A 21992-nucleotide genomic window follows, 5' to 3' on the forward strand; every position below is an offset into this window, starting at 1 on the left:
CTATAGGTAATGGGAACCATTGATTTTTAAACAAGATAGGATAAGTCACTGACGTGACTATAATTTAAATTTTTTAAATTTAAATTCAATTAATTAGCATATATTATTTGTTTCCGAGGTAGAGGTCAGTGATTCATCAGTCTTATGTAATACCCAGTGCTCATTATATCATATGCTGTCTCCAGTATTCATCACCCAGTTATCCCATCTCCTTCCCACCTCCCCTCCAGTGACCCTCAATTTGTTTCCTACGATTAAGTGTCTTTTCTCTCTGTCTCCCTCTCTGATTTCATCTTGTTTTATTTTTTCCTCTCTCCCCTATGATCCTGTTTTGTTTCTTAAATACCGCACACGAGTGAGATCATATAATAATTGTCTCTCTGATTGACTTATTTCACTTAGCTTAAGTAATATCCTCTAGTTCCATCCACAGTCCTTGAAAATGGCAAGATTTCTTTTCTTTTTTTTTTTTTTTATGGCTGAGTAGTAGTCCTTTAATGGTGAGCTCCTTCAGTATATTATCTCTGCTTTGTTTCTGCGTCAGGGCCTTGCCCTTTGCCTTGAACATACTCTTTTAAAAATTGAATCATGATGGTGTTGTCTCTAAACTCTTCTGATTTTCAATAGTCAAAGAATCTGAGTCTAGAAGATATGACAACAAGTGATGAAAACTGTGTGGCTGGATTGATAGACTATGACTGGTGTGGAGACAGTTCATCAACAGGTGTGGCCACTCCACAAACACCACAGGTTGGTTATTTGTATTACTATTTAAAGCAGTATATGTTATCTTAATTATAAAAACATCCAGACTCTAATGTGATATGTATAGTAGTAGTTCTGTGTAATATGCAGTATTGTGTATGTGCTTGTGAATTTAATGAATTCCTAAATCATTGAAAACATTAATGAGAAATTGTTGGAATATAAACGGAAGGGAAGCCAGTTATTTCCAAGTTGAAGAAAGCCAAGATTCCATTTTGGAGCATTTTCCTGCTCCTCTTTTTGCTTTTCTTGTCTTTTTACTCCCCTCTCCTGCCCTCCCCTTCCTTCTTCTCCTCTCCCCTCTCCTGCCCTACCCTCTCCAAAAATAAGATATAGCTTACATATAGTTAATGATTCACCATTTTAATGTATGATTCTGTGTGTTTTGACAAATGCATACCATGTAACCTTCATCAAAATTAAGAACAGTTCTGTTGCACCCTCAAATTCCCTCATGCGTCTTTGTAGTCAACTCCATATTCCTCCCAACTCAGAGAAGCAACTGATTTGTTTTTTTCTCCTTCTGATGATTTTTTTTTTTAAATCTTACTTGGTGTTTGTTGAACTTAGTGGATGTACAGTGAATGTTACTCCTCTGCTCTCTCTGAGGGGGCCACAAGGAGTGTACTCCTTCCTACAGTAGTGAAATGCAGGAGCAGGTATGCATGTTTCTGCTCAGAGAATCACACTAGAGACTTAGAATCCGGAGTTTTTACTGGGGGCTGGTTACACAGGCTCTCTTTGTCGGTATAATCAGTCATAATTACAGAAATTCTAGATTGCTAGAAGGAAAGCTGCTGTTCATCATTAATCACACTGCTTGTAGTCTATACAGCCTAGTACAGCAAGGTTTGGTGCCCCAGCTGTGCAAACAGACTTATCCCAACAGTGTTTGGAACTTTCTAAAACCTGAGTTCCCAGCTTCCAGCCGGGACCTACTATGCTAACTCTGGTGCACAGCAAGGCCTGTTACATATGTGTAAGAGTCCTATTGTGTGTATACTTAGGAGTGGAATGAGTATCTTCAACTTTACCAGCCAATTTTTCCCCCAAAGTGGTTGTATTAATTTTACTTCAACCAGCAGAAGAGTGTTCCCATTGTTCCACATATTTATTAATATTGATATTTTTAGCTATTTAATATTTAAATAGTTTCTAATCTAGTGAGTATAAAGTTATATCTCCACTGTTGAAAAGTCAACTCTTTCACCACCATGTCTTCAGTGATTCTTCAATCATATATCAAGTTGTTGTAGGAGTTGTGTCTGTTTCTGGGCTATATTTTGTTTTATTGGTTTATTTTCACCAATACTATACTTCTTAATTACTTAAATTTTATAATTGTTCTTCTGTTGGTTGGCCAATTTCCTCCCATCTTATTCTTCTTTAGGAATGTTTTGGCTATTATTCTTGCCCCTTTGCATTTTCATACACATGTTAGAATCATTCTGACAAATTTCATGGACACTGAAAAATTGAAATTACATTGAATTTAAGATTCAACCTGGAAAAAAAAAAAGATTCAACTTGGTAGAAATTGAAATCTGGACCCTCAGATCCCACTACCCTTAAACAGTAAATCTCTTCATTTATTAGGTTTTAGGTAGTTGCTTTCAATAAAGTCTTATACATTTTCCCAAAAAAGGCTTGTATTTTTTATTAGATTTATTCCTAAGTACTCTTATTTTTTTATTGCTATTGGAAATGGTAGGTTTTTTAAAATCACATTTTCTGCTACTGGTGTATAGATATAAAATTGATTTTTGTTTATTGATCTTATATTCAACTTTCCTAAACTCTTAAGTTCTTATGTTGTTTGCTTATTCGTTTGTTTGAGAGTGAGTGTGTTAGTGTGGGGTGGAGGATGGTGGGGTTGGGGTGGGGGTTGGGGAAAGGGCAGAAGGAGAGGGAGAGAATCTTAAGCAGACTCCATGCTGAGCAGGGAACCTGATGCAGGGCTTGATTTCACAACCCTGAGATCACAACCTGAGCCAAAACGAAGAGTCAGGGCACCTGGGTGGCTCAGTGGGTTGAACATCTGCCTTTGGATCAGGTCATGATTCCACGATCCTGGGATCAAGCCCCACATTGGGCTCCCTGCTCAGTAGGGAGTCTGCTTTTCCCTTTTCTCTCTCTCTCTCTCTCTCTCTCTCTCTGCGGCTCCCCCGCCCCCCCCCCCCCGCTCCTGTTTTTTCTCTCTCTCTCAAATAAATAAATAAAATCTTCAAAAACAACAACAGTCAGAGGTTTAACCAGCTGAGCCACCCAGACTCCCGTCTGTATATTTTTTGAGTGTTCTATATAGAAAAGTATATCATCTATGGATGACAGTTTTTTTTCTTCCTTTCTAATTCTCATGCCTTTAATATTCTCTCTTTTATTACTATATTCAGTAGACCTAGCAATATAGCAGACACTCTGTGTTCTTCCCAACTGTAAAAAAAAAAAAAAAAAAATGCTGCTTTTATCATTAAATATGTTTGTTTTCTCTCTCTCCCTCTTATACCTTCTTCCCCTCCACACTCTTTTTCTCCCTCTCCCCCTCTTTGTCATTCTTCTGCTCTCCCCACTGCACCTCCCCATCTCTTATTTTTCAGATTAAGACATGTTTTTCATTTAGTCCTGGTTTGCTAAGATTTGTTTAAAAATCACAAATCTCTGTTGCAGAAAACAGATTGATTAAGATTTACCTATTGAAATAATCATCTATTTTTGTTCCTTTCATTAGTTAAGGTAGTTTGTTGTATATCAACAATTTTGATGTTAAACCAGTCTTGTATTCTTTACGTAAGCCCAGTTAACTATTTTTTTTTAATACATTGTTTGGTTTTGTTTGCTAACATTTTGTTCAGAATTTTTGCTTCTATGTTCTTAAATGAAATTGGCCTATAATTTTCTTTCTCTTATACCTTTTTTTCTTTTGAAAAATTTAATTTTGTTATTACAGAAGTAATACATAGGTATATTCATCTTATAAAACATTCAAACAATATAGAACAATGTCGAATAATGAAAGACTTTCCTCTCCTTGTATTCCATTCCATTTTGTATTAATCTTATCTGATTTTGGTATTGTGATTATATTAGACTTCTAAAATGAATTGGGATGTGTTCCTTTTTTATTCTTTGGAATTTTTTTAAAAAAGATTTTATTTATTTATGAGAGAGAGAGAGAGAGCAAGTGAGAGAGTGCATGAGTAGGTGGAGGGTCAGAGGGAGAGGGAGAAGCAGACTCCCACTGAGCAGGGAGCCCAAAGTAGGGCTCGATCCCAGGACCCCAGGGATCATGACCTGAGCCAAAGGCAAACACTTACCTGACTGAGCCACCCAGGTGGTCTCCTCCTGGAATGTTTTTTTAAGAGCTAGGGATTATATTTTCCTTGAATGCAGGGGGGGCCATGCAGGTAGTATGAATTTGGTACTCAAACCTATGTGAAATTACAAATTATTATTATTATTATTTTTTGAAATTACAAATTATTAAAGGAGATTTTTGCTTCTCTAGAGCCAAGGCCAGGCCAGACACATTTCACGCCAACTCCTTTCCAGGACAGATTTATATTTAATTCACCCTTTCATTTTAGCTGTAGCCCAATCTGGCTTTTTTTGAGAGGTTTGGTTGTAACTTACCACCTTGCATACTCTAAGGTTTCCATGGCTGTTATATATAGCCCATGCTGTTAGTTATCCAAGATAGAGTAGATAGGTGCCCTTGGAGCTAGGACAGTTTTGGCCTTCATTATGTCTCTGGATTCATGCTCCTCTTTTTAGTTTAGCCTCTGAGGATTTTCCTTATTTTTTTGCAAGCTCAACCATAAATTCAAAAGGATTAAATATTTAGTATCCAACTTTTCCATTAGAGTATTTTAACACGGTTTTTCTGCTCTAATCATTGACTAAACTTTGATTTTTTGGTACATACTAGAGACAAACCATGGCAATCTAGGCATGGGAAATAGTTCTTAGGGATTTATTTGTGGCCATTCTCAGTATTGCCTGAGATCTGGTTATATTTGATTTAACATTTAGCCTGAAACATGTTGAAATGATATGTCAATAGAACAGACTAAAGTAATCTACATGTACTAAAGAGAACTGAATATACATTTTCAAACTCCCTGGTATTGCCAATAATATCCTTTTGAGAGTATTTCATTTTAATAAAAATGATGCAAGGTAATTTGCAAATGATTAAGGCACGTTGTAGAGAAATTGACATTTTTTCTTTGTCAGTGTGCTTTATCCAGTAACTTTTTTTTTTTTTCCCAGTTTGCCAAGCATTGGACAGAATCAAATGGTCTGGAATCTAAATCATTAACTCCAGTATTATGCAGAGCATCTGCTGATAAATTAAAGAACAAAGAGAATGTATATATGCCTAAGTCTGCTGTAAAGGATGATGACTGCTTTGTATTTCCTGAGCCAAAGACTCCAGTTAATAAGAGCCAGTATAAGAGAGAAATACTCTGTACACCAAATCATTACACTACACCCTCAAAAGGTATTTGCTATATGGACTAATCAGTGGCAACATACTTCAAATTCCGTTCTTCTTACCATCTAAATAAACTTAGAGCAGGTCAGAAATGACTAGCATTGCTCTAAGGAATTTCTGCTTCTTTATCATGTTAATTGCATTGATTGAAATGAAAGCATATTAGTCAACTTCTAATTTTTCTTAAGTGAATTTTTTCTTTTTTTCACATATATAGAATTGAATCATAGCATCATAGAATATCAAAACCAAGAGGCAAGTTAGAGCTCATTTCATCCACCTGCCTTTTTCACAGCTGAAGAACCTGAACCTCAGAAGAATGATTTGCCCGAGGTCATATATCCAGGGTTAGACTTGCTTTCTCCTTTGCCTCTACTTATCATGGCTAAAGCTGAAGTCTCTGCTGAGCCCTTCTTACTCGTCTAGCTCTCCAGTTCTGGGATCTGATCCTGCTCCTTGCCCATATTCCAGCGGACAGGAGAGACCTGTGATGTCCTTCTAGATATCTAGATCTGTGTCCGGATGTTACAACTTTCTCATTACCTTTGGTTTCCTGGTCAGCTCAGTCATCACCAGTTATATAAGCTGTTTCCTTTATGACACCTCACTGTTTTCTTCCTGGCCTTATTTGGGCATGTTCTGTTTTGTCATTGTGCCTCTTAAGACAGTGCTTAGAACTGAACCCAGTTTTCTAGTACCAAGTCTCCTCTAGTACCAAGTCTCAAGGATGAGACGGTAAGTGTCACAAGAGTAGAGATTGTCTGCTGTGTTTATGGCAGCATAGTGTAGTCTAGGAGGAGCCGTGTTTATTGTCTGGTGCATAGTAGATTCCCATTGCCTTGTGTGTGGTGGGACTATACCTGTTGAATGAAGGAATACAAAAAATTAGAGAGAGCCTGAGGGGTATGTATGTATGTATGTATTTATTTTTAAAGATTTTATTTATTGATTCATGATAGACATAGAGAGAGAGAGAGAGAGAGAGAGAGAGGCAGAGACACAGGCAGAGGGGGAAGCAGGCTCCATGCTGGGAGCCCAACGCAGGACTCGATCCCTGGACTCCAGGATTGTGCCCTGGGCTAAAGGCAGGTGCTAAACCACTGAGCCACCAGGGATCCCCCTGAGGGGTTTTATTTACTGTAATATAGTCTGTCACATTAAAATGACCCCTAAACTTTTGGCCGTATTTCCAGCAATTGTGACCTTCTCTTGATTTTGAGAGAGAGAGAAAGTGCAAGTGGGAGGAGCAGACAGAGAGGGAGAGAGAGAATCTCAAGCAGGCTCCATACTCAGCACAGAGCCCAACATGAAGCTTGATCTCATGACCCTGAGATCAATGACCTGAGCCAAAATCTAGAGTCAGAGACTTAATTGTCTGAGCCACCCAGGAGTCCCTAACCTACTTGTTTTATATTAAGAGCCTCGGGATCCCTGGGTGGCGCAGCGGTTTGGCGCCTGCCTTTGGCCCAGGGCATGATCCCGGAGACCCGGGATCAAATCCCACGTCGGGCTCCCGGTGCATGGAGCCTGCTTCTCCCTCTGCCTGTGTCTCTGCCTCTCTCTCTCTCACTGTGTGCCTATCATAAATAAATAAAATAAAATAAAAAATAAAAAAAATTTATATAAGAGCCTCATGAACCCAAATTCTGAGACTGCCATGTGAACTGCTGTTAAATCACATCCTTCCCTTGTGCTTTCAGTTTACTAATGTGGCTGATAGCCAGTTCCAGAGCTCTATTTCTTTCTTTCTTTTTTTTTTTTTTTAAGATTTCATTTGTTCATTCATGAGAGACACACAGAGAGAGAGAGAGAGAGAGAGAGGCAGAGATACAGGCAGAGGGAGAAGCGGGCTCCATGCAGGGAGCCTGACGTGGGAATCCATCCCGGGACTCCAGGATCACGCCCTGGGCTGAAGGCAGGCGCCAAACCGCTGAGCCACCCAGGGATCCCCCAGAGCTCTATTTCTTATAAAGAAAGTATGAAAAACTTTGCCAGAATATTTATTGGGAGTTCTATTATTATGTTAATGGCCTTCTCATTCATCAGCTCAGACAACGCTTTCCCCAGAATTGTGAGGCTAGTTTGCTGTGATAAGCATTTGTGGCTGCCTGGTGTTGTTATGAGGTTTCAGTGAGATAACCTTGGATATAGTGGGACCTTAGTAGTAGCTGCTATTGCGTTTTTTTTTCTAATGAGGGGTGTTCCTCTTCTGTTATTTGTTAATAGAGCTACAACATCCTTTGTGAGTCAGGGAGTTGGGTAGTAAGATAAGATGGACTTTAGCTATTGAGGCCTTTTTTTTAAGCCTTTGAATGTTTATAATCCCTTCTGTTACTCTGTGTGTGTGTATGCTTTAACTTAAATTTTTTTTTAAGATTTATTCATTTATTTTTTAGAGAGAGTATTTGTATGTGTGTGCATGTACATGCGTTTATGCAGTGGGAAGAAGGGCAGAGGGAGAGATAATCCTCCAGCAGACTGTTCTCTGAGCCTGGAGCCCGACATGTGACTCAGTCCCAGAACCCCGAGATTGTGACTTGCTGAAATCAAGTCAGCTGCTCAGCCGACTGAGCTGCCCAAGTGCCCCTGTGTTTTTTTAACTTTTTATGTAGTTCTGAAGGTTTTGACATTTGGATAGTTTGGAATTTAGTCTTAAAGTGTCATCAGTTTGCATGTCTTATCCCTGTGACAAAAATTGTGTTGGTCAAAAGGGAATTATTGGCTATTTTTCTTTAATCACAAGAGCCATCCACGGAAGCTAATAGCTGAAGCTCCGACTGATAGTTTTCATTAGCGCTTTGCATTTGACTTTTACTCTGAGTCATTTTTGACATTAGCATTAATCACTTTTCTGAACCTTGTACAATCCAGTAAGTGACAGTTTATCAAAGATTAACTATGTATAGTAGTAGATACTCTTTGTATACCAAGATGAAAACTATTTTCAGAGATACCCTTTCAGTGATCTTTTCTTGTTCTTGTGGAACCAGTGAAAATAGTACTGAATAGTCATAAAGAAAAACAAAAGGCTTTTAAAAAACTTGATATCATATACTTATAAAGTATTATTATTTCTAAAGGGTATGTAACTTTTAGATCATAAACAGAAAGTTAGCTAATCATTGGTAACCAGATTTGTTATTGTGAATTTGTCAGAAACTGGATACAGATACCCTACTAGAATCAAGCACAAAATTCTAGAATAGGGAATATAAAAATAGCCAAAGCTGTTTAATAACTTTTGTCAAGCCTTCACAGGGACTGTTTTCTTTGCCTAACAGGAGTTGAGTAGGATTAGGAATTGAATTAACACTTCTCAATACTATTTCACTTAGAAGGATAAATTGGATTCTTGTATAAGTACAGGTTGATTTTTATTTATAGAAAGTATCAGGGCACCTGGGTGGCTCAGTGGTTGAGCATCTGCCTTTGACTCGGGTTATGATCCTGGGGTACTAGGATTGAGTCCTGCATTAGGCTCCCTGCAGGGAGTCTGCTTCTCCCTCTGCCTATGTCTCTGCCTCTTTCTCTGTGTCTCTCATGAATAAATAAATAAAATCTTTTTTTTTAATTTATTTTTTATTGGTGTTCAATTTACTAACATACAGAATAACCCCCAGTGCCCGTCACCCATTCACTCCCACCCCCCGCCCTCCTCCCCTTCTACCACCCCTAGTTCGTTTCCCAGAGTTAGCAATCTTTACGTTCTGTCTCCCTTTCTGATATTTCCCACACATTTCTTCTCCCTAAAATCTTTTCTTTTTAAAAAAAAGGAGAATCAGGGATCCCTGGGTGGCGCAGCAGTTTAGCGCCTGCCTTTGGCCCAGGGCGCGATCCTGGAGACCTGGGATCAAATCCCACATTGGGCTCCCGGTGCATGGAGCCTGCTTCTCCCTCTGCCTGTGTCTCTGCCTCTTTCTCTCTCTCTCTGTGACTATCATAAATAAATAAATAAAAATTAAAAAAAAAAAAGGAGAATCAGTAGTCATAAAATCTGTATTAATGTGATCTATTTAAATTTGTCATATAATATTTAAAATAGGAATTTAAGCATGGCCTTCATTTCGCAATGAAGGAAAAGAGGAGCCACACATGCAAAGCAAAATGATTTTGTTTTTTATTATAAATCACATGAAACATTTCTTTAAATAATTAGAACCTTAACAGCACTGGCCAAGTGATTACAATATTTCTGAATCAATGAATAAGTGATGTATGTGTTATTGATAGAAGTTTTGAAACCATAATATGTCACCTGCATATGGTTTGTGTTTCTTGTTTTTCTAATAGCTAGAAACCAGTGCCTGAAAGAAACCCCAATTAAAATGCCAATAAATTCAGCAGGGACAGAGAAGTTAATGACAGGTGTCATTAGCCCTGAGAGGAGGTAAGTATTCTGTTTTTTATTCTTTGATCCTCAGTATATGTAACCAGATTTCCTTTTTTCATGTATGATAAACCTGATTAAAGTAACAAACCATTGTATAAATGTAGGAATGTTTAGCAGAATGACGATGGTCTATGGCCACTCCTGGAGCTGTTGCTGCTGCCTTCCTTGTGGGATAGAATTCTGAAACTCATCAGGAGTAGGACTGGCAGGCACCTTGACATACAGCAGGCTTGGAAACAGTGGCCCTGGGCCCAGACACATAATACCATTTTTGAGGCTCATCTTTTCCCATGCTTCTGCCAGTAGAATATAGACATCCACTCACAGATAGCAGTTGCCCAAATAGTAAAGATACCAATGAAAGTTTCAAAGAAAACTCATTCCTTTTATATGGACAGTTCTATAGCATTGGTGACCCTTCCTTGTCTTTTACAGCTATTTTTAAAAGCAGGATCCATTTTGAGGACAATTGAGGAAATTAGACTGTGAACTAGATATTAAACAGTACTATGGCATCATTATTAAATTTCTTGATGTTGTGTTGGTATTTTGGTTATGTAGAAAATGTCCTTATTCACTGGTTATGTGTCCTTATTCATTGGTTTCAGGGTGAAGTTTCATATGTCTTCAGGCAGGTATTTTCAGATAGTTCAGGAAAGATGTATATATATTTAATATATTTACTTATCTATATAAGTAGAGAAAGAAAATGTGATAAAATGTGATAAAATATTAACAGCTGTTGAATCTAAGAGGATATGTGGATGTTTGGTGTGCTACTCACTCAACTTTTCTGTATATTGACTTTTAATAAAAGGCTAGGGGCAAAATAGTTTTGCCAAGTGACAGTTGGCCCAGAGGTGGAGTGATGGCTTCATTCCAGTGGGAAATGGCTTTAGTGCTCCCTAAGGAATGAGGTGGTCTGGCCTTGGTATACTCGAGTGTCCTGTGAAAGTTCCAACTGGCAGGAGGTCCTTCTTTACTCATGGGTTTTAAAAAAATTTTTTTTTTTTTTAAGATGTCGCTCAGTGGAACTAGATCTCAACCAAGCACATGTAGAGGACACTCCAAAAAGAAAAGGAACCAAAGTGTTTGGGAGCCTTGAAAGGGGGTTGGATAAGGTTATCACTGTGCTTACCAGGAGCAAAAAGAAGGGCTCTGCCAAAGATGGGCCAAGAAGACTAAAGGTAAGTGAACTTGAATTCTGCAATATGGATTTCTGAAGCTGACTGCTAACTGGACTTTTTTTTTTTTTTTTTTATAAAAGAAGTACTAAATTGAATGAATTGATAATTTTTTATTTCATGCGTTTTAATGCAGTGGGCTTTGAGGATGCAGAGGTAAATTCCTTTCAAGGAGCAAATAACTATAATGCAAATACTTAGGTATAGCGATTAATCACAAAGGCAACATGGAGTTGGGGAAACATGGGGCAGATATTAGCTTAATTCTTATATCTCTGGCCTATAGAAGAGTCCCTGACATGTGGGTACCTTTGTAGGCCCTCACAAATATTTGAATGCATGGGAAGTGAATTGGAACTTTGAGTGTGATGTATGTGAAGAAAATAGTGAGCAATAGACTAGGAAAGTAGGCTGGCAGGTCTTCACAGGCCTAACAGGTTTGGACCTCGTTTGATAGTCCTATTATGCTTTAAAAGCCTTAATATGTCAGTGGTATGGACAGTATTTTCAAGGAAAGGAAAAAGAGGTTTTAAAGGAAAGGAAAAAGAGGTTATTAGTGGGTCTCAAGTCCTTCTTACTCTCTGAAATTCTCTCTGCATTTCTTCAAACATCTAATGAATGACATTTTTGTTCGGGGGAAGTAAAAGATAAAGGTATGAATAAGATACAGCTTGTGTCACCGAGGATCTGGTGGAGTGGCCATGAAGACGGCAGAGTTGTTGCTCTGTGCTGTATAAAAACATGTTCCAAGAGGTGTGGGGCACGAAGGAAGGCAGAGCAGATGGCACTGTTCCTGTGGTTTGGGGAATGAGTCTGGTTAGTTTTTGCACTGAGACTCTCATTTGGAGCAAACCTGGGCAGGTTTGGGGAAGGAAATTGGTGAACTGTTGGGCAGGAGTGTGGTTCGGGGGGGATGTTCATTTATGTCCTGTTTTAAAGTAGAAGAAGGGTATCCCGGGTGGCTCAGCAGTTTAGTGCTGCTTTTGGCCCAGGGCGTGATCCTGGAGACCCAGAATCGAGTCCCATATCAGGCTCCCTGAATGGAGGCTGCTTCTCCCTCTGCCTGTGTCTCTGCCTCTCTCTCTCTCTCTCTGTGTCTGTCATGAATAAATAAATAAAATCTTTAGAAAAAAAAGAAGATAGGAGTTATTTGTACATTAATATTTGTTGCCTTGTTGAACTTGAATAACTTGAACTGAGAAGTTTGCACATGGCTATTTATTAGGTATATTTTGTCTTATTGTTCTAAGATTTCTCTAGATGGAGACAGTTATGAAATATTTCAAACCTGACATTGGGATTAAGAAAACCATAGTGTCATTTCCCTGAAAAACATTAGATAAAATTAAGGAAACATGTCCAATCATGTACATTATTGAGAAGCTAAGCAGTTACCAAATACTGATGGATAATATCCTAAAAACGTTTACCTGTATAAATTGTTTGGAATCTGAATGCATTTTCCAGTAGGAACTGCTGTGTTAGTTAGCTTTCCAGGTATTCCCTAATACTTCCAGGATATAGGTTGGGAATGAGAAGATGGTTCTAGCCTCAGCTTCATCCTATGTAGCTTGGATAAGTCATTTTATTTGTGATGGCCTCAATTTCCTCGTTTGTAAAAACTGGAGATAATTTCTACCCCAACAACTTCGCAGGCCTGGGATATGAAGAAAGCTGTCTCTGTGAGATGCACGTGAAACACTCTATTATATATTATAGAAGGTGTTCCAGTGTTTGAGTAGCATTGTTTCTATCCATGTGTTGAGCATTTTAACCCCAATGGAGCAGAACCGCAGTCCTAATTAGCATACACCTAATACTGGAAACTTGACCTAACTTTGGATCTTTAACCCTTTATAAAGCTTTAAGTTTTTGAGAACTGCATGGCTTGCTTTAGGGAATTAGTTTCATTTTTTCCTCCCTACTTCTTATATTAAAAAATTTTAAACTCACAGAAAGCATAAAAGGATGGTACAAAGAATACCTTGTTTGTTAAGCTAGCAAACCATATGTAGCTAAGCCCTCTTGTAGGAAGCGCTCTGTAAAAATCAAATTTAAATAGATAAACTAGGATTAATTATTTTACAAAAAGAATCACTAAAATTGTGATTTGGAAGTGTTCTTATTATTATCTTGACAAAGCCAATTTAGTTTGGTGAAACAGCCCTAGATGGGGACCCAGGAGACAGACAGCCCTGTCATTGCTTTTATAACATGAAGCTGTGTCCCTAAACTGTAGTCATTTAACTCACCTTCATGTTGGCATATCATCTGTACTGGCATTTTCTTTATAGTGACTCTTTAAAAAAAAAAAAAAAGATTTATAGAGGTATAATTGACATAACTAAACTATACATATTAGAAATGGATGATTAATATACTTTGGCATTATATAGACACCTGTGAAGCTATCACCACAATCAAGGTGACTAAGGTTTTAAAAACTTGGGTTTATTTTTTAAGATTTTTTTAAAGTTTTATTTATTTATTTTAGAGAGGGAGATAAAAACATGTATATGCAAGTGGGGGGAGAGGGGGAGAGAAGAGAGAGAGGGAAAAAGAAAGGAAGAGAGAGGGAGAGAGGGAGAGAATTTTCAAGCAGACTCTGCTGAGTGTGGAGCCTGACACTGGGTGTGGTCTCACAATTCTGAGGTCATGACCTGAGCCAAAATCAAGAGTTAGATGCTTGACTGACTGAGCCAACCAGGAGCCCCTTGAATTATTTTTAAAGAAACTATAATTTATTAGTTTTTGCTAGTTGTATTTTTTTTTCTTTTTCTTTTTTTTCTTTTTCTTTTCTTTTCTTTTCTTTACTTTTTTTTTTTAAAGATTTTATTTATTTATTCATGAGAGACACAGAGAGGCAGAGACACAGGTAGAGGGAGAAACAGGCTCCATGCAGGGGGCCTGATGTGGGACTCGATCCCAGGGTCTCCAGGATCAGGCCCTGGGCTGAAGGTGGTGCTAAACCACTGAGCCACCTGGGCTGCCCTAGTTATATTTTTTTAAATGAGATTGGAACAAATATGCAAATACTAAAATAAAAATGTAGTTGACCGTCGAACAACATGGTTTTGAACCGTGTGGGTCACTTTGAGTGTGGTGTATTTTTTCAACAAATAGGTAAAAAAAAAAAAAAAAAAACCAAATAGGTTAGGAAAATTTGGGGGGATTTATGACACTTTGGAAAAACTCAAAAACTGCATAGCCTAGAAATATTAAAAAAAATTAAAAAGGTATGTCATAAATGCATAAGATAAATGTAGATATTAGTCTATTTTATCATTTACTACCATAAGATATAAACAAATATATTATAAAAAGTTAAAATTTATCAAAACCTATGCACAAAATATACTGTACATGGAGCCATTCACAGTTGAAAGAAATGTGAAGAAGCTTAAAGATGCAGTATTAGGGGATCCCTGGGTGGCGCAGCGGTTTAGTGCCTGCCTTTGGCCCAGGATGCGATCCTGGAGACCCGGGATCGAATCCCACGTCGGGCTCCCGGTGCATGGAACCTGCTTCTCCCTCTGCCTATGTCTCTGCCTCTCTCTCTCTCTCTCTCTCTGACTATCATAAATAAATAAAAAATTTAAAAAAAGATGCAGTATTAAATAACTGCATAAAATCAACTGTAATACATGCTGTACTACTGTAATAATTTCGTAGCTACCTTATGTTGCTCTTGTGGTGAGTTCGTGTTGCAAATATTTGCTTAAAAACACTGTGGGGGTGCCTGGGTGGCTCAGTGGGTTAAGTGTCCAGCTCTTGATTTCAACTCAGGTCATGATCTCGGGTCCTGAGATTGAGTCTCACATCAAGCTCCCTGTTCAGCAGGGAGTCTGCTTGTCATTCTCCCTCTGGTCCTCCCCTTGCTGGTGCTCTCTCTCTCAGATAAATAAATAAAATCTTAAATATAAATAAAAAAAATAAAGTTAAATAATATCCTACTAAAACTGCTGTGTGGTGCTAATCACTTCCATGTGTGTGTTCATCTCTTCAGTAAATTGTTATCACAGTAAAAAATGATCTCTTGTGGTTCTTGCGTATTTTTCATCATGTTTAGTGCAATGACATAAACCTTGAATAACACTAGGGGACCCATATGAAGTGCTCCTAGTGATGCTGGAAGTGCTCCGAGGAAGCACAGAAAAGTCATGACATTACAAGAAAAATTTGCATTGCTTGATATATATCATAGATTGAGGTCTGCAGCTTCAGTCACCCACCATTTCAAGATAAATGAATCCAGTATAAGGACCATTGTTTTTTTAAAAAAGGGAACTTCATGAAGCCCTTGCTGCGGCTGTACCAACAGGCACAAAAACCTTTACTTTTTGCAAAAATACTTAAAAAAAAAAATCTCATTGAAAATGCAGCTTTTATGTAGATACAGGATTAAAAGACAGAAAGGCATATCTATAAACTTTAATATAATTTGAGAAAAGATGAGGTCATATTATGACAACTTAAAGCAAAAGGAAGGTGAGGTATCTAAAGCTGGAGAATTTAATGCCAGTAAAGGATGGTTTGATAATTTTAGAAAGAGGTTTGGCTTAAAAAATGTCAAGATGACAGGAGAAGCAACTTCTATAGGGACCAAGAGGCAGTAGATACCAGTTCCCAGATGCCATTAAGAAAATCATTGAGGAAAGAGGATATCTTCCTGAACAGATTTTTAATGCAGACAAAAATACTCTATTCTTGGGGGAAAATGCCACAAAAGACATAAATTAGTAAGAAAGAAAAATGAGCACCAGCATTTAAGGTAGGGAGGGATAGGCTAGCTCTGTTTTATGCAGCGTAGTCGGGTTTATGATCAACACTGCCCTTGTTTATATAGCTGCTAACTTCCGAGTCTTGATGGGAAAAGGTGACCACTAGCTGCTTATCTTTTGGTTGTACAAGAAGGTCTGGACAATGAGAACCCTTTTTCTTTTCCTGTTTTTAAAAAAAGATTTTATTTATTTATTTGAGAGAGAGCTAGTGAGCACAATCTGGGGAAGGGACGGAGAGGGAGAAGCAGACTCCTCGCTGAGCAGGGAGCCTGATATAGGGCCTGATCCTAGGACCCTGGGATCATGACCTGAGCAGCAGGAAGACACTTAACCAGCTGAGCCACTAGGCACTCCAAACCCTTTCTCTGAATTGATTCCATCAGTGCTTTGTTCCTAGGTCAAGAAGTACCTTGCCAGTAAGGTCCTGCCTTTTAAAGTTCTTTTAATATTGGACAATGCTGCTGGGCCTCCCAGAACCCCATGAGTTCACACTGAAGGTATCAAAGTGGTCTGCTTGTCCCCAAACACAATATCTTCAATTCAGCATCAAGAAAAGGGGGTCATAAGGACCTTTAAGGCTCATTACACCCAGTACTCTCTGGAAAGGATTGTCAGTGTTATGGAAGAGAACGTCATGAAAGTCTAGAAGGATTACATCATTGAAGGTGCCATTGTTGTAACAGAAAAAGTCATGAAAGCCATCAAGCCTGAAACAATAAATTTCTGCTGGAGAAAACTGTCCCTATGTTGTGCGTGATTTCACAGGATTTACGACAGAGCCGAGCAAGGAAGTCATGAAAGGGTTTGTGGTTATGGCAAAAAAAGGTGTGTATGGGGAAGGTTTCAAGATATGGATTTGGGGAAATTCAAGAGCTGATGGACACCACACCAGAAGAACTAACAGAAGATGTGTCAGTAGAGATAAGTGCTTCTGAACCAGTGACAGATAATGAGGAAGAAGATGTAGAAGAATCACTGCCAGAAAACAAATTGACATTAGGCAATCTGGCAGAAGGGTTTCGATGATTCGAGACTACTTCTGATTTCTTTTATGACATGGACCTCTTTATGATATGAGCACTGAAACGAAAGCAAACCATTAAAGGAGGATTGGTACCATATGGGAACCATTTTTAGAGAAATGGAAAAGCATAAAGTCAGATAGAAATTACGATATATTTCCATAAAGTTCCACCAAATGTGCCTGTCCCTCCCACCTGCACTTCTACCTCTTCCACCCCTGAGACAGCAAGACCAACCTCTACTCTTCCTTCTCTTCTCAGCCCACTCAACATGAAGATGGGGATGAAGGCCTTTGTGATGATCCACTTTCACTTAATGAGCAGTAAATAATCATGCCATACAGTTAATAAATTTATCTATTGTGTGTGTGTGTGTCTTTGTGTGAACATCTAATAGCTATACGACAATCATATGAGACATGTTTGTGTCATCATTACCTAAGTATTCATCGTGTAGAACATTGTGCGCCAGACTCATAGATGTGATAGCCTATCTTTACTTAGACATAAGGTGAGTGATTTAATATAAAATTAATAATGTGTTAGTTTTCTTACTGTTGTATAACTTTACTTTCAAAGAATTATGTTACTGTGGAATATGCTTCTCTTGTGATTATCAGCTTATCACCAGCAGATGGTTTTTAAAAAAATAAAACCGTGTTTCTAATACCATATTATGAATATGACTGTGTTACTATATCCCATAAAAATTATATAACCATTTATTCATTAGTGTATAGGCTAAGCTACTGTGAAGCAATCGTATTGATTACACTAGGCTACCATGAAGCAATAATATTGCTGCTTTTTTGTTATCAATGTATGAATCATTATAAATCTGTAAATAAATACGACTTTCTTTTTCATATCTTTTTCATTTTTGATATCTAGTGTTAGTAATACATATAATATCTATAGTGTTTTATGTCATAAGACAATATTGATGTCAGTACTAATAGATAATAGAGGATTCATCTTGTAAACAATATAAATTTATGGTATTGATAAACATAGTACAGTACTGTAAATGTATTTTCATTCTCTATTTTTTTAAAGATTTTATTTATTTATTCATGAGAGGCACAGGGAGAGAGGCAGAGACGTAAGCAGAGGGAGAAGAGGCTCCCTGCAGGGAGCCCAATGCAGGACTCAATCCCAGGACCCCAGGATCACAACCTGAACCAAAGGCAGACATTCAACCACTGAGCCACCCAGATACCCTCTTCCTTATTCTCTAAAAATAACATTTTTTTTCTTTAGCTTGCTTTATCATAAAGGTATAGTATATAATACATATAGAGGCGCCTGGGCAGCTCAGTTAAGCATCCAACTCTTAATTTCGGCTCAGATCATGATCTCAGGGGCTGTGAGGTGGAGGCCTGCTCAGTATGGAGCCTGCTTGGGATTCTCTCCCTTTGCCCCTTCTGCCCCCAGCTCCTGCTCACATGCTCTGTCTCTCTCTAAAAAACAAAAGTAAAATAACAAAAAAAATACATTAACATACAGAATATGTGTTAATTGATTATAACGTTTTCAGTTAGCAGTAGGCTATTAAGTTTGGGGGGAGTCCAAAGTTATATGTGGATTTTTGTCTTTATAGGTCAGTGCCTCTAACCCCTGCATTGTTTACAGGTCAACTATATATACAAACCACATTTTCTAGGATATTTGTTTCATTTCCTATAATTTACTTTTTAGGACTATTAATATCTCTAGCATAGCATGGGAAGGGAGAAACCAGCTCAAACAGATGGATGTTAATTAATATTTACGTATTTCTTTAAAAAGATTGGTAGGAGAGGAAGATGAAATGTTAAAAACGATGATATGAATGTAGTCATTAGTGGACACGATTTCTTCAAGCTTTCCAGTGCCATCTTACTTCAGCTTATTAAGAGTTGGTTGTAAATTTTTTCTGGAAATGTTTCCCTTTGAACCGGTACTGTAATGAATTTGAGATCTTTAAATTAGAATGGTCTTTGTGTTAATGTAAAGATTTACTTCTTACCCCTTCTTTTTCTTTTTTTAAGCTTCACTATAATGTGACTACAACCAGATTAGTGAATCCAGATCAACTCTTGAATGAAATAATGTCTATTCTTCCAAAGAAGCACGTTGACTTTGTACAAAAGGGGTAAGAAGCACACTTAGAGGCTTTTGCATTTATTGATTGATGTCTTTTGAACTTCGAGATGACATGTACTGATTCTTTTCTTTTTAAAAAATATTTCTCCCACCTCATTTTCATCAAAAAAGCTTTTATGGTAGTGTCATTGTTCATAATTTTGTTTCTTTGGTGTTATATGAGCTAGTGCCATATTGGCACCGCTTTCAAAGTTCGACTTTTCAAAATAGAAAAATCTGAACTTCTTCGAGTTTTCTTTTTCAGTACTCTATTTTCCTTTGATGTTCTGCTTTTCAATATTTTTTATTTTTAAATATTTTATTTATTCATGAGAGAGACACACACACAGAGAGAGAGAGAGAATGAGAGAGACAGGCAGAGGGAGAAGCAGGCTCCATGCAGGGAGCCCGACATGGGACTCGATCCCGGGTCTCCAGGATCACGCCCTAGGCTGAAGGCGGCGCTAAACCGCTGAGCCACCAGGGCTGCCCATCAATAATATTTATAAATTGTAATCTAGATTTGTGAGATACCTCAAACCAATTAGGGATTTAAGTAGAAACCTTTCCTTTATGACTTGTTGTTGGACTGGGTTTTCAGCACTTTAGGAAATTATTTCACCTGAACTCTTTCCCACTGTTGAGTGAGCTGCCAGCAAAACCTCCATGGCTATGATCTTATGGTCTGAATGGCCAAACCACTTATACCTAAGAGGTTCTTATTTATAAGTATTTACAGTCATGTCTCTTTAAAATTTCACTATTGAGGCAGATAAATAGAGCCACTAATGGATATAACAAAATATTTAACTAGAATATTCAATGTAGAGTAAGGGTTTAAGAAATAATCTTTTGGAAAAGTAATTTTATTTTTCATCTGTAAATGTTGGCAAGCATTCCTTACCTGAACCCTGGCTTTCTTCTTTAGGCGTCATCAGAACACATAGTAACTCATAACACATAAGAACTCTGGCCTGTTTTTCGTGATTGGGTTTGAGTGATGGTTCCAGAATCTCTAGCCAAATCTGTATCAGAAAGCTTTCAATAATCTTTCCTTCAGCATATGATCTCTCTTCCAGATCACCAACTAGCTGTTAACCAATAACTTACTCTTCTAGCTTCCTGATCAACTGCAAAGTCTCTGCTTTGACCCTTTTTTTCCTTTTTTACTTTTCTGTTTGTTTTTAACTTCTTTGTGACAAGGCAGAACAAAAGCTAAGTTTTTTGGTGGTGTGATGTTACTAATCTTGGGTATATTCCATTATTATCTTTTTCCAAGGCAGAAGAATTGGTTTTTCTCTTCCCTATGACTGAATTGCTCTATGCTTCATATTCCCATTGGGAACCTTAACTATAGGGTACTTCTTTTGGCATTTATCCAAATGACTGCCCATTTTTAAGCGATCAAGACCCCAAACACAGAACTAAATTAGCAAGCCAAAGGATGATATTTTGTGAATCCTCATAACACACAACAGATACAAGTAATTTCTTCACATTTCTGTGGAGAATTATCTGCCCCTAAATATTTAGGGAACTAATATTTAAAATCAATCCTATTGTTTATTATTTATTGGAGATTAGTAAGACAAATTAAAATATCAGGCAAACTAATTAAAAAATTGATTTAAATGAATTCGATTTATCTAACTTTGCAGGAGTGTACCTGTTTCTTAAGATATGTTTAAGGCTTCATTTGGAGGGGGCCTTTCCATCATCAGAGTTGTTGTGTTGCAGTTCTAATTACATATACCATGTGTTTCAGCCTTGGGAATATACCATCTCTATGGACCTTCTGTTAAAACTCTGCCATAAAGTGTAATGATTATAACCTCTTACTACTATTAGAAAAATCTCTAAAACCTACACCCTTCTGACAAGGTGGTAGCTTCAATCTTATTTACATGAAAGAATTTCCTGATAAGGTGCACATAAAAAAATATTCTTAATCTTCCCCACATTTTCCTTTGTTGTGAACATTGTGGAAATGGCCTAATGTTTATGGATTACACTGTTGAAAGAGATGCATAAAGAAGGCCAGAAGATTTCTTGAGCATGAATGGCATGGGTAGCTGTAAAAGAAGGGCTTTTCTTTGGACAAGAGAAAAATTCGGATAAAGCCTTCCTTTTTTTTTTTTTTTTTTTTTTAAGCCTTCCATTTTTATTCTTTCATAAGATCCTAGTTCAGCTTCTGGGGAAAGACCAGTCATGCTCCATGACTAGGGTATAGCTAAGTCATTTGGAAACTGTAAGTAGTAATAGATCGCTTAATATGAAATAAGGGTTCATTTTCTCCACTGGCCTCCTAGAGGCTTAGAAATCTCTTATACAGAATATTCATGGTTCTCCTATTAACTGGTTTCTTGTCTTGTTTTTCGTAGCTATACACTGAAGTGTCAAACACAGTCAGATTTTGGTAAAGTGACAATGCAATTTGAACTAGAAGTGTGCCAGCTTCAAAAACCCGATGTGGTGGGTATCAGGCGGCAGCGGATTAAGGGTGATGCCTGGGTTTACAAGAGATTAGTGGAAGACATCCTGTCTAGCTGCAAGGTATAATTGTTGGATGGTTTCCTCCCCATCCTGGATGAATATGAGTGTGATCGGTTTGATTTTTAAAGTCCATTGGAACTACAGACTTGTTTCTAAAGAGCCGTCTTAAAGACCAATATCTTTCTGTTTTTAGACAAAGGTATTTTGCAAAGTAATCTAAGGCGTGCCCATCTGTCATTATCTATTACTGTCTTTTATAATCATGTGGTTTTGTATATTAATAACTGTTGACTTTCCTAGATTCACTCCCATATGTGAAAGTAAGCTCTTAACTATGTCTCCTTTTAATGTGTTATTTCTTTCTGAAATAAAATCATTTGTGAATCTAGCAGGCTTCTCCTCTTCTTTGTATTTGATTTTGATCCAAATAAAACCTCAAATGGGCTTCCTGACTATTAAGTAGAGACTATTTGGAGATATTTTATCTGTTATCAAATATGCCTTGGGCAGAAAAACAGATAAGAATTCATTTGCATAATTTTTTCCTGTCTCTGATTTAAGTAGGATTTATTGAGATCGTTAACTAAGTCACAGCTGTGGTTACCAGAGTTAAACAACACATTTAATATGTTGAATAAAAGAGTATTGACTTCAGTAAGTATGTTCAGTCAACAATGATAAGTATCTGAACTATGAACCCCCATGAAATGTTACTTTATGGTAATTTTCCTTAAGTCT

At 37.6% G+C, this 21992-nt stretch overlaps 1 protein-coding gene across 8 annotated transcripts in view; it reads left to right on the top strand.

The window, feature by feature from the left end:
* Positions 1–21642, top strand: part of MELK (maternal embryonic leucine zipper kinase) — a 96619-nt gene extending 74977 nt beyond the window's left edge. For all 8 annotated transcript variants that reach the window (XM_038552833.1, XM_038552827.1, XM_038552830.1 and 5 more), the window contains 6 exons: positions 628–750; positions 5035–5266; positions 9551–9647; positions 10669–10837; positions 18668–18771; positions 21143–21642. In XM_038552833.1, the coding sequence (XP_038408761.1) occupies positions 628–750; positions 5035–5266; positions 9551–9647; positions 10669–10837; positions 18668–18771; positions 21143–21320 (903 nt within the window). In that variant the 3' untranslated portion in view covers positions 21321–21642. The remainder of the gene's footprint in view (positions 1–627; positions 751–5034; positions 5267–9550; positions 9648–10668; positions 10838–18667; positions 18772–21142) is intronic.
* The last annotated feature ends 350 nt before the right edge of the window (positions 21643–21992 follow it).

Source organism: Canis lupus, chromosome 11, assembly GCF_011100685.1.
Source record: "Canis lupus familiaris isolate Mischka breed German Shepherd chromosome 11, alternate assembly UU_Cfam_GSD_1.0, whole genome shotgun sequence".
Lineage (NCBI taxonomy): Eukaryota > Metazoa > Chordata > Mammalia > Carnivora > Canidae > Canis > Canis lupus.